This window comes from Chionomys nivalis, chromosome 11 (genome assembly GCF_950005125.1).
Source record: "Chionomys nivalis chromosome 11, mChiNiv1.1, whole genome shotgun sequence".
NCBI classification, from domain to species: Eukaryota; Metazoa; Chordata; class Mammalia; order Rodentia; family Cricetidae; genus Chionomys; species Chionomys nivalis.
This window is the reverse complement of record NC_080096.1, coordinates 22385214-22397218: the sequence shown is the minus strand read 5'-3', so window position 1 is coordinate 22397218 and position 12005 is coordinate 22385214. Positions and strand designations below refer to the sequence as shown.

The window sequence follows — 12005 nt, the reverse complement described above, 5'->3', positions numbered from 1 at the left end:
TAACAATATTATACACCCATCCCGTTCTGTGTTCTGTCTGCTGCTTTGAGAGATGAAGCCTCGTGGGACTCAAGGAAGGACCCCCTGAGTCCAGAGACGGCCAAAGGCTTTCAACTATGAATGAAAGCTGGCCTAATACCTCTGCTGCCTCCCCGCACCCAGGCCCCTTTTTTCCTTTTTTCTCCCTCATTCTCAACTACTTTTTTTTAAGGCTGATTCATCCCATGGTTTGAAAAAGAAACCAAGGGCAGAGTCTCTCTCCCTGCACCCAGTGCCTTTCCCACCGGCAGCCGGGACTATTAGGATCTGCAGAGACTTCCAGATATATTTTATGTGTAGTCAAGCAAATACACATTTAAAAATTCATTCTCTCTGGAACGCAAACGGTGGCATGCTACATATATTGTTCTGCACTTGCTTTTTAATAAAAAATATGTTTCTGGTTATGAGAGAAATACGTGCTCATTTTGAATAACATCAATTCCCAAGTGTACACATGTAGAAAGTGAAAGTCTCCCTGGAATTCATTCCCTGGAGATAACATCTATTTTGCATCTATAAATATATATTTACATAAATGGGCTTATGCAACAGACACTGTTTTCTAACCTATTTTTCCCCCCTTTTCTCCCAATAACACATCACGACATCATTCCATGAATCTTTCTACAGCTCCACGTTGCCCCACAGTATAGGGCAGGGCCTGCGGAATCAGGGAGAATTAAGTTCCAACATTAACTGCACAGCTCAGTAGCGTAGGACTTTTTACAGCCGGTTGAAGCCTCGGTTTCCTCCTCTGTGAGGTGGTAACAGAGAATACACTCCTCACAGTCTGGGGCAGCAGTGAGTGCTTGCAGCGGGCCCTCTCCAGGCCTCAGGAGCACGATTTTTAAACAATTCCCTCCCCTGTCCAGGGATCACACAGAACTTACAGTCTGGATGTGATGTATCAGCAGTTCCCCCGTAACAAATGCCAGCCTGGCCATCCCGCCGTTCCTGTGAATTCTTGGGGGGGGGGGGGAGAGGACGTTTCTAGTTCTCTGGGTTCTAATTTCTATGCCCTCTTTATTTTTTCTTTAAGGAAGCAATGAGAGTCCCCTGCGGAGTGAAGCTCGTGTACTACGTAGGTCCTTTTCCTTCATCACCGCCCTTCATCCTCCTTCCCTCTGGGATGTGAGTGGGACGGTCCCCCTCAGCAGAGGCTCTGAGCCCTCTCCCCTGACCCTCCCCTTACCTCAGTGATGGCGAAGCTTAGACTTCGGTTTCTCTCCAACCTTTCAGCCTAACTCCTCCCTACACTCACACACACACACACACATGCACATACACACACACATACACGCACATACGTGTGCATACAAATGCATGCATGCGTGCATGCGCATACACACACACATGCTTCCAACACAATTCTCGTGATTTATAATATACTAAAAAGATTTAAAATGCACTTTTTAAAGAGACAAAAGTCCAAAGGAAGCAAGAAAAGGAGGCAGCATTGACTGTCTGTACAACAACCCCCTTACCACCAATCCTGAGAAGGCGCAACTTCTAGGTGCCAAAGAAACACTGAATTTCCTGGGAGTAGTGGTAAAACGGGAGCAATATGTCAGGCACTCTGTGTAGTCCTGACTGTCCTGGAACTCATTCTGTAGATCAGACTGGCCTTGAACTCACAGATACCTGCTTGCCTCTGCCTCTCAAGTGCTGGGATTAAAGGCAACCACTGCCTGGCTACTCATCACTTTTAAATATCCATGAAGAGATTCCTCTCAGGGACAATACATAGCTGGTAGTGGCTTTAGTTTTACAATGAGTCCCTGATAGAGGCACGGGAGATCTTTGAGCAGGAGGAGGTGGAGTTAGGATAAATGTTTCCTTCCTGTTGGAGGGTCAGGAGGAGGGTGACCAGGGTCCTGGTGTAGAGCCTGTTGGTTCAGAACAGGGCTGGGAGGTTAGGGGGAGGTGTAGAGGGTCGGCACAGAGACAGATGCCTTTGTTTCTGGAACAGAGGCTGGCCAGGCAGCAGACCCTTAGCGAGCCCTACTGTGTGCCAGGTCTTTGTGGACGTTGGGGGTGTGTTACTGACCCTGTCTTATGAAGGTCACTGGCTGGTGGAGGCTAGCAACAATAAACAACCGAAGCCAGGACAGGGACTATTTTGGACAGAGCATTGACGGGCTCTGTCCCTGCAGGTCTGCTCTGGGCCAGTGATCCAGCTCCTGGGAGCCTTCAACAGCAGCCAGCCAGGGGGGCAGCTTGAAACTCTGGAAGACATTAAGGACAGCTCAGCCAGGAGGCAGAAGAGGCCCATGACTTCTCACCCTGCCAGTTGTCAGGTACAGAGCTAGCTAGGGTCTAGTGATTAATCTTGCTTCCATGGCTACCTTCTACATAATGTCCCTGAGGCCCAGGATGGGGGTGACTTGGCCAAGGTCTCACAGATTAGTGTTTCGAGGTAGGTTAGCCCCACTTGACTGCTGGCCTGGGCTCTGCGGGAGTTTGGGGATGTAGGGAGCTGGGTTTCCATTGTGTTTGGAAAGGCTCTATTTTGATCTTGGCTGACCCCACAAGTCCTGCTGCACCAGGGTTCCCAGGCATCTATTGGATATGGGACCAGAGAGTGCTCTTGGGTGCTCCTTTATCCCAAAGCTCCTTAGGGATCTCTCCGTAGAGGCTGAGGGGCTTTGGCTGGAGTGGACCTCTCCACTGCACTTTTCTCTCTCCACAGTGTGACCTCCCGGAAATGGAGAATGAGGAGCCTCTTCAACTGGGGACCGAGGACCCAGGTGATGGTCCACAGAGCTTGTGGGAGGATGCTCACCCCCCTCCTGTCTTCAGCTGGGATCCTTGTCTTCAGTCACCATCAGCCCAAAGTTCTCCCCAAAAGGAACTGGGATCCTAGGTCCTTGAGGGGATCTAAGCCCCCTAAAGTCTGCCCCTCCTCATGCTTCTTGAAGTCCCTGGGATCACATGACACATTCCCCTACCCCAGGTGAGCAGGAGACTATGCCTCTGGATGTTGGAGTGCGAGCCACCGTGGTCCGTACCATGCAGGAAGTGCTGTGGACTCGGTAAGGCTTTGCTCCCTACTCCCAGCTGTGCTGACTGCTGTTCTGTTCTGTGTAGCTCTGGGCCGGGCCACATTTGAGTGAGTGAGTGAGTGAGTGAGTGAGTGTGTGTGTGTGTGTGTGTGTATCCAAACACATTTGGTACCTGGAGGTCACTGACTCACATAGCCAGTGGTGAACTGCGATGTAAACCATGTATACATGGTTCCAGTTGCAGTGAGCATCTGGGCTGGGAGGGTCTAAAGGTCTGAGCCCTTTGAGGTTCTCACGCACAGATGGTGAGAGCAAGCTCAGAGAGGGCAGGAGTTGGCAAAGGCCGCACAGCAAGTCAGTAGTAGATCAGGGTTATGTCTCTCCACCCCTTGGTTGATGTTTCATTGCCCCCACCCCAGTTCGGTTCTTTGCTTCGGTTGATTCCTTAACCCCCAACCTCAGGCTTAGTCCTTTCCACAGAGACCCAGCTCCTCTAGCAGGACCCAGGAGCCTGGCTTTGACATATTGCCACTGGTCCATCGTGTAGCCTTAGGATGAGCCCCGAACTCTGAGTGCTCCCCATGTAAATGGAAGATACACCATTTCTTTACAGTGCTGGGGTGAGAGTTACCGGATCCATGGGGAAATACCCACAGTAGAGAGGAGGTAGCCCAGCTCCTGTCCCCTACCCCTGCATTTCCTCCTGGGGTTAAATGAGTGGACATCTTCCCTGTTCAAGGCTTGCTTGTCCTCATAGTGTCCAGGAGCTTCCAGACCTGCTGTTGAGGGAAGAGGAAGTAGCAGGCATTGCAGAGGGCATTGAGGCGGCCCTCTTCCACCTGACCCAGGACACGAACCTCCGCTACAAGACCAAGTACCGCAGCCTGCTCTTCAACCTGAAAGATCCTCGAAACTCTGTGAGCTGGGGGAGGTGCACCCTGCCCAGCCCTCCCTTGGGGACACCGTGAGCAGACAGTAGGTTGGAGTGGGTGCTTTCAGTGTGAAATGGTGCATTTTCTTCCCCGACAGGACCTGTTTCTCAAAGTGGCGCACTGTGATGTCAGCCCTCATGACCTGGTGCAGATGAGCTCAATCCAGCTGGCCCCCAAGGAGCTGTCCCGCTGGCGGGACCAGGAGGAAAGAAGGGTGAGCTGCTGCACAGACAAGCCACAAGAGGTGGGAGGGCACTGTCGGGGGTGGCCCTGCAGTGGAAGGTGGGGACAGAGGAAGCAGGACAGACGGACAGTCAGTCAGGATTGAGAAGAAGCTGGAGAAAACAGAAAGCAGGCCCGAGGGAGAGTCTTCAGGACAAGGGTAGGAAAAGAGGCCACACTTGTGTTTCTCTGTGGAGTTGGGCTGTGTGGGGCTGGGAGGACTTCCGTGAGGAAGTTGCCAGTGGTCTTCCCATCCTAACCTCAGGTTTGGGAGAGGGAGTCCCACAGCTCCACCGTCCTCAGTTAAATCCCCCTGTACACTGCTTGACCCATGACCTCACCCTACATGGAACTCTGGGAGCAGAGAAGATACGGCATTGAGCTGGCTTTTGGCCTGCTGCGTGGTGGCCAGAGGCTGACAGGACTGGTCCAGGGTTGAGGTGCTGAGGAGGAGAGCGATTCCGTTTTCTCAGCTAAGTTTCTGTCCAGCACTGGCGGTGTCATAGGACGGGAACAACCGTGTGGTTTAGAGGTCAGCGAGACCTCTGTGAAACAACTGTTAAGAACTCCAGGGTGAGTGGGGCAATGGTGGCGCACGCCTTTAATCCCAGCACTCGGGAGGCAGAGGCAGGAACATCTCTGTGAGTTCGAGACCAGCCTGGCCTACAGAGTGAGTTCCAGGACAGTCAGAGCTACACAGAGAAACCCTGTCTGGAAAAACCAAACCAAACAAAATCAAACCAAAATAATTCCAGGGTGGGGGGCTGGGAAGGGAGCTCAGCCAGCGGAGTGCTGGCCACACAGGCATGAAGCTCTGAGTTCGAGTTCCAGTATCCATGTAAAAAGTCCAGGATGGCGGCATGCGTTTGTAACCCCAGTGTTGGCCGGGGAGGTGGAGACGGACAGATCCCTGGGGCTTGCTAGCAAGCCTCGCCTAGAGAGACCTTGTCTCAAAAAGTAAGGCGGATGGTTCCTGAGGAAGGACATCACAGATAATCTCTGGCTTCCATGGGCGGGCGCATGTACGCATGTACACATGCATCCAGCCATCCACTAACATGCATGCCCACATGTGAAGAATTTTAAGGTAACGAACACAGAGCCTGAATCAAGTGTGGGCCTGTTGGGGTGCAAGGGTCATGTCCTCATCATGGAGCCCACCTGCCTGGGTGTGGTGGTGCAGGACCCCCATCTTCCGGCGCCATTAGAAAAGGAGAGACGGGCCTCCAGTTCAGGTGACACCGATAACAACAATGGCAGCCAGCTAGGGATTACTGTGAGCCTCGGACTAGGCTGGGCCTTCTTCGTGTACTGTTTAATACCGTGTTCTTAATCCCCAGAGAATAGATAAACTGAGCTTTAGGGAAACTAAATGGTGGCCCAAAGTCAAACTAATCTTTACATCTTTATTAGTGGCCCATCTGGGACTCAGTTTGTCCCAGACACCACAGCCTCCTCAGGGTGGAGTGGGGTGGGGCAGCCAGAGACACTAATTGACTCAGGTGAAGACTTCCTAGAGGAGGTGGGACTTCAGTGAGTGGCACCTGGAGGGGTGGGGCTGAGGGGCTGACTTTCTAAGTGGACAGAGAGAGGCTTGAAAAGGAGGTGAGCTGCCAAGGGAGGAGCCTTAAGGGGGGGAAGGGAGTGACTGGGAGCTCGGTGGGCCGATGCCCTGGCTGAGTTTGCCATGCCCTCTGTAGGGCCTGGACATCATTGAGCAACAACAGAAGGAGCTGTATAGACTTCCCACCTCCAAACTGACTCACAAGGGTGAGATAGAGATCCCACGGGACTCAGACCAGATGCTGACCCTGGAGGACCTGATGGTAAGGGACAACCTGACTTAGGCACAGGTACCCCACTCCTGTGGATCCCTGAGCAAGATCACTGCCTACTCCATGGGCCGCATGTTCTAGGTTTAGTAGGGTCTGCGACTCTGGCTGTTCATGGTCGAGGCACAAGAACGGTTGGTGGTACTCGGCCTGGGGCTGCTCTCCCTTCTTTCTGCCTAACTCCAGAACACTTGCAGGAGGGGCACTAAGGCTGGTCATTGCGGTCACCCAAACCCCAGCCATTCTGACTTCAGGCAGTGGCTTTTCTAGATGTGAAAGATAGGGACTTGTTTTATTAGTGGATTTATTTGCTTGGAGTTGCCACAGGCAGGGAATGACCCCACACCCTGGGCAGTCTAGACAGAGGACGACCTCCTCACCTTGCCCTTGTACCTGGAGGAGGCCTAAAATCTACGCCTCTCATTGATGGGTCAGGTTCATTCCCTGGCACCCCCCTTTACCATTCCACAGCGGAGCCCCTCCATCTTGCCCGGAGCCCATTAGTATAGTACCTTCTCTGGTCCAGCTTGGTTAGCCAGCATCTCAGTGTCCTGTGGCCCTTGCCTTACATCCGTCACCCTCAGAAGGCCACTCTGGCTTGGTTGGGGTCTCCATAGAACAGTCATCACCTGGCTGTGTGTGTTTCAGATCAGGAGACGGGCGGAAGGCAGGCAAGTCCCTTCGCTTGTGTTCATTCCCTCAGTACAGATTTGTTAAAACCCCTCCTGGGTGGTAGGCCTTGGGGTGACAAGACAAAATCCAGGGCCCCCCACCTCGCACTCCCCCCACACCCCGTATCCAGGCCAAGAAGAATGAGTGCCTGTGCAGAGAGGAGCCCTCAGGGGGAACAGCTGCTCCCCAGCCCATCCCAAGAGGCTGCATGTCAACACTGGAGAGGGACTGGAGCCATGCAGAGAAGAGCTTCAGGAAAAGAAAGAGAGGGGAGATGGCGGAGGAGAAGGGGAAGGTGACAGAGAAGAGCAATCTTTACTCCATATTGAGTACCTGCCACATGCCCCTTTTACAAACAGCACCTCATTTGAGCATGGCAATTACTGACACAGTCCGTGCCTTTCTGAAACCCGAGCCATTGACTAAGCTTAGTGTAGTGGGCAGGAGAGGAGCGGAGATGGGAACCTGGTAGCATTTTGAGGATCCCTCCAAAACCTCTGGATGCAGCCTGTGTCTGTACTGAAAGGGATTTCTCTTACGAGAACGGTGATTAAAAGGTTTGTTCCTTTGGGTTCTGTCACTTGCTTCGGAGAACTTGACTGGAGGAAAGGATGCAAAATTTTGGAAAGCACTTTGTGCGTGAAGACAGACGCTTTTAGGGCTCCCGATTGGTGACTTTCAATGCAGGTGACAGTCTGCCCCATAGTCTGTCCAGGGTCTAGAGAAGGGGCAAATGTCTCTATTGCAATTAGTGGGCAAAATGGGAGTACAAAGAATACTTGACCCCAGCTATTATAGAAAGGACCCCCAGAACTGTCTGCGTAGAAAAACTATGATAAGGAGTGCCCAGCATCTCAACATTGTCTGAACAAGACAGGGTTTCTCTGTGTAGCTCTAATTGTCTTGGAACTAACTTTGTAGACCAGGGTGGTCTCGAACTCACAGAATTCTGCCTTCCAAGTGACAGGATTAAAGGTGTGTTCCACCACCGCCTGGCGGTTTTTCAGTTTTTTGATTTCCCAAGTTTTCTTTACAAATTTCCAGTGTTTTGGAATGTTAAAAAAGCATATTTAGAAAAATAAACCCCATATTGCTAAAGCTCTCCATCCGTAGAGGACTGCTGGCCTCCCTGACCACACTGCCATCTGTCCCTCTCCGGCCCCGCGCTTCCCAGGAACCCATGATGCCCCGAGAGTACAGCCCGCCGGCCCTGATGACCCCCCTGGAGGACACTACAGATCAGCATCAGCACCACTTCTGGGACTCAAACTGCCACATCTGCAAGGGCGGGAAGGAAGACAGGAAGGGCATCAGTAGTAGCTGTCTGGAGCCACATGTGGGCGTCAGCCACAGTATGGGTGGGTAGCCCAGTTCGCAGGAGGCAGAATGGGATTGCCTGTGCTGCAGGTCACTTTGGCATGAAGCTGGCTCATCTTGGCCGTCAGGCTGTGGGCTGTTTTTCTGTCTCTGCCTGCTCATATCAGTTGTTGCTTCTGCTCTTTGCAGATTGGGAATCCTCAACTAAACTGCCAGACTCCTCCAGAGCCATCATGAATAAGGAGGAAAATGCCACCCGGAACGCCCCAAGTCCAGCTCCTGTGTCCTCTCCAGAAATGCTCAAGGCTGGGGAGACATCTTCCAAGGAACCACAGGATAGGTATGGGACTGGGAAACTTCAGGGCTCCGTGCTAGTGACAGGCGAGGTGAGTGGCTCAGCAGCATGGGAGAGGCCACCAGTTAAAGCCATAACACATACACGCTGCAGGAGCTTCCTTCCTTTATGACCTTAAGTCTTCCCGTGTCCGTGAGCCTCTGTTTTTCTATCTGTGAAATGGAACTCATGCACTCTCCTGGCTCCCTCTGCACAAGGCCACGCTTGGCTCAGTGCTCAGGTCTCTGCAGTGAGAATACAGTACTGACTCTGCAGAGGAAGGGGTCTTGGGGACATCCTAATGACTCTGCTTGTCCCTCTTCGTCCCTCCTTCTAGGCTCCAGATACCTGCTGAGCCCAAAGATGTCCCTCCCAGCCCCCCACCCTGGGAAGGCTCCCTAGATATGTTCTCTATCAAGCCATTCCAGGCCAAGGCCCAGCTGATTTCAGGACACAGCTGCCAGCTTCTCCAGGTACTCCGCTTCTGCTTACTAAGGACCTCCTCACACACACCGCTCAGCCCCGCTGGTAATTCATCCATCGCTTCTACAGGTCACCCGTGAGCCCTGGGCTAGCTCTCCGTGAGGGCATTGACACACTGAGTGTGATAGCTCTCTCACCCTCAAGGCCTAAGGCACGGGAGGCTCTGGGAGAGCATCCTGGGGCCTCTTAGGTCGCAGGAGGGTTTAGGAGTGATGGTTGAATGACCGACTGATGAACAGTGAGTGAGGGCCCCTTAGATTTTGGCCAGGACAACCTGTAGGCCTTCAGGGGCAGTTAGAGCTCTCTGGGGGAGTCCCTGAGGGTTCAGATACTTTGTCTACCCTTCTCATCAGGCTTTGGCTTGAGGTAATGGGAAGTAAAACTGTCTAAAAGGGTGGGAAGCTGGGTGCTGACCAATCACCCGTTCCCAGGCTCTGCCGGAGGTCATTCGCTCAGCAGGCTGCCTCCCTCCAAATGACCTTTGGGATCTTCTAGACAGCATGTGCCCAGCCAAAGCAAAGGTAAACTTTCTGCTCTTAGGGAGCCCTCTCTTTTTGCCTCTCCTTCTTAGCTCCTTCCCTCCCTACCTAATTCCCAGACTCACTAGTGACCCTGTGCAAGTTCCCGCCTCTCTGGCTTCGTCCTGTGGGTTGCCACTCCCAGGGAGGCCAAACAATCCTTTTACAGGGGTCGCATATCATACATCCTGCATAATCAGATATTTACATTATAATTCATAGCAGTTGCAAAACTCACAGCTATGAAGCAGCAATAGAAATAATCTTATGGGGCTGGAGAGATGGCTGAGCGGTTAAGAGCATTGCCTGCTCTTCCAAAGATCCTGAGTTCAATTCCCAGCAACCACATGGTGGCTCACAACCATCTGTAATGAGATCTGGTGCCCTCTTCTGGCTGCAGACACACAAAAAGACAAAACACTGTATACATAATAAATAAATAAACCTTATTTAAAATAATAATAATAAGCCGGGCGGTGGTGGCGCACACCTTTAATCCCAGCACTTGGGAAGCAGAGGCAGGCAGATCTCTGTGAGTTTGAGACTAGCCTGGTCTACAAGAGCTAGTTCAGGACAGGCTCCAAAACCACAGTGAAACCCTGTCTCGAAAAACCAAAAAAATTAAATAAATAAAATAAAAAAAATCATAATAATATAGTAATTTTATGGTTGGGAATGGTCACAACATGAGGAACTATATTAAAGGGTCACAGTTTTAGGAAGGTTGAGAACCGTTGTCCTGTTGAGTCTGAGTACGTCTGCAGGCCCAGAGGATGAGGGCTTCTTTGCCACTTCCTTTTGTGTCCCAGGATATCTGCGTGGCCAGGCTGTGTCCCCATGGGTCTCGGGACATCCACAACTACCGCCTGCTCTACTCCTACCTCAACAACAAACAACGCCACTGCCTGGCAACTGTGCAGCACGTGAAGACGGTCCTGCTGCCTCTGCCCGCCTTCCAGCCTCTGCCAGCCAGACTGCGCTCTCTGGGGGGCCCAGGTGAGAGCTGAGTATACACCCGCATAGAGCTACAGAGCAGCCAGGCTTGACCCAGCTTTAGCAGGACAGAGGCAGGTGCAGACACAGCCAGGAGGAATAGGTGCGACTCTGCAGCCCCATTAGCCAGGCCTGGCTTCAGGGCAAGGATCAGTCTAGGCGTGGCCCTAGGAAAGCACCTGTGGAAGAGGAGTCTAGGGACTCAGAGCGGCTTTAACACCTTTCTGAGCTGCAGTTCCCAGTATTGGAGGTGGAGTGACATATGCTCCATGAGGCAGTTCTGGGCAAAAGCCCAGCTTGTCTTGGGACATAGTTGCCAGCTAGTCCAGGTACACCTTCTGCATTCGCAAGGTCTCTCCCTATGATACTGCCCAGCCCACAGCCATTCAACTCTCGTTCATTCGTTCCACAGTAAGTCATTGCTTGGCTTTGTGGTAGGCACAAGGACAGATGATACACCAACCTCCGGGATGGCATAGACTGTTAAGTCTTGAGGGCAAGCCATCCCTGCTCTGCTAGATAACCCTTGATCACCTAGACCAAGCATTCTGAGCCAGGCTCGCTTGCCTGCTTGCTTTCCCCCAATCTCGCTGCCAGGAGGTTCTCATGAACAACCTTGCAGATCCACGGCAGCTTTTAGAGAATCCAAGCTGACTTCCTCCGGGTCTTGGGACCCTTCCTTTGCCTCTTTTCAGGTCTTGAAACCACTCACCCGAGCCTGTTACTAGCTGTGTTGTTCCCTAAGGATGGACTTCCAGACATAACTATGTCCAGCCCTCTGTGGAACAAGGTTCCAAAGACTGTATCCTTCAGCAAAAAAGTGGAGAAGAGATGCTACCAGCCAGAGGACAGTATATCAGAGGCCACCCTGAGAGGATCACCTTCCCACGAGGAGGCCCCAAAGCAGAGCTTGGCCAAGGACAGCTTGGCTCCAAGGAATGTTTGTGACTGGCAGAACCTCCCCAGAGGCAGGGGGAGGCAGCAGCCTAGGTGGGAACAGCAGTCCCCTGAAGCAAGCTGGTGCCACCCCCAACATCTCAATTCAGGTAGACCAGTTTTGTCTGGCATTGGTCATGGACAGCACCTCCATAGGGCCTCCTGTTTCCACCAAGACATACTCCAGCACCTCAATATCTTAGTGAGCATGACTCACCAGTTCAAGGCTTCGCTGTGGCCCCCAGGCCAGGAGCCCCTTCTCCCATCCTCTGCAGTATCTGCAGTTCCAGACCCCCACGGGCCAATCCCAGACCCTCCTGTGGGCCCTGTGGATGGAGACGGCTCTGAGTGTCCCTGGCCAGAGAGGCCTGACCCTTCGGACCCATCAGAACAGGAGTGTTCATTCCCTTACCAATGCTGAACGAGAGAGAGGTGAGTCAACCCCCCCAACTCGCCCAGTTTGTATCTGCTCTGCAACCTGTTTGATGTTGATTTTTTTGGTTCTATAAAAACTTAGCAAAATAAAAACGGCGTCTCATGGTTGTTTGGAGCATCTCTAGTCCCATCCAGGTGTGACTTGAAGTGTCTCTGAAAATGTATTTTTTAGCAGCCGGACAGGTGGCTCAGAGGCTAAGAGCTCTGACTGCTGTTCCCGAGGTCCCGAGTTCGAGAACAACTTGCTCTATGTAAATCATCGGAAAAAAATATGTATTTTTCCCCCC

The 12005-nt window shown here is 52.2% G+C and overlaps 1 protein-coding gene across 1 annotated transcript; it reads left to right on the top strand.

Annotated features, from left to right (window-relative positions):
* The first annotated feature begins 1087 nt into the window (after positions 1 to 1087).
* Positions 1088 to 11704, top strand: Spocd1 (SPOC domain containing 1). The gene is made up of 13 exons (XM_057784193.1): positions 1088 to 1123; positions 2196 to 2339; positions 2732 to 2789; positions 2996 to 3074; positions 3802 to 3961; positions 4074 to 4190; positions 5899 to 6024; positions 7877 to 8054; positions 8209 to 8359; positions 8691 to 8826; positions 9268 to 9357; positions 10164 to 10350; positions 11043 to 11704. Exons 1-13 carry the CDS (start codon positions 1088 to 1090, stop codon positions 11702 to 11704), a joined length of 2124 nt encoding a protein of 707 aa, XP_057640176.1.
* Positions 11705 to 12005: the final 301 nt, after the last annotated feature.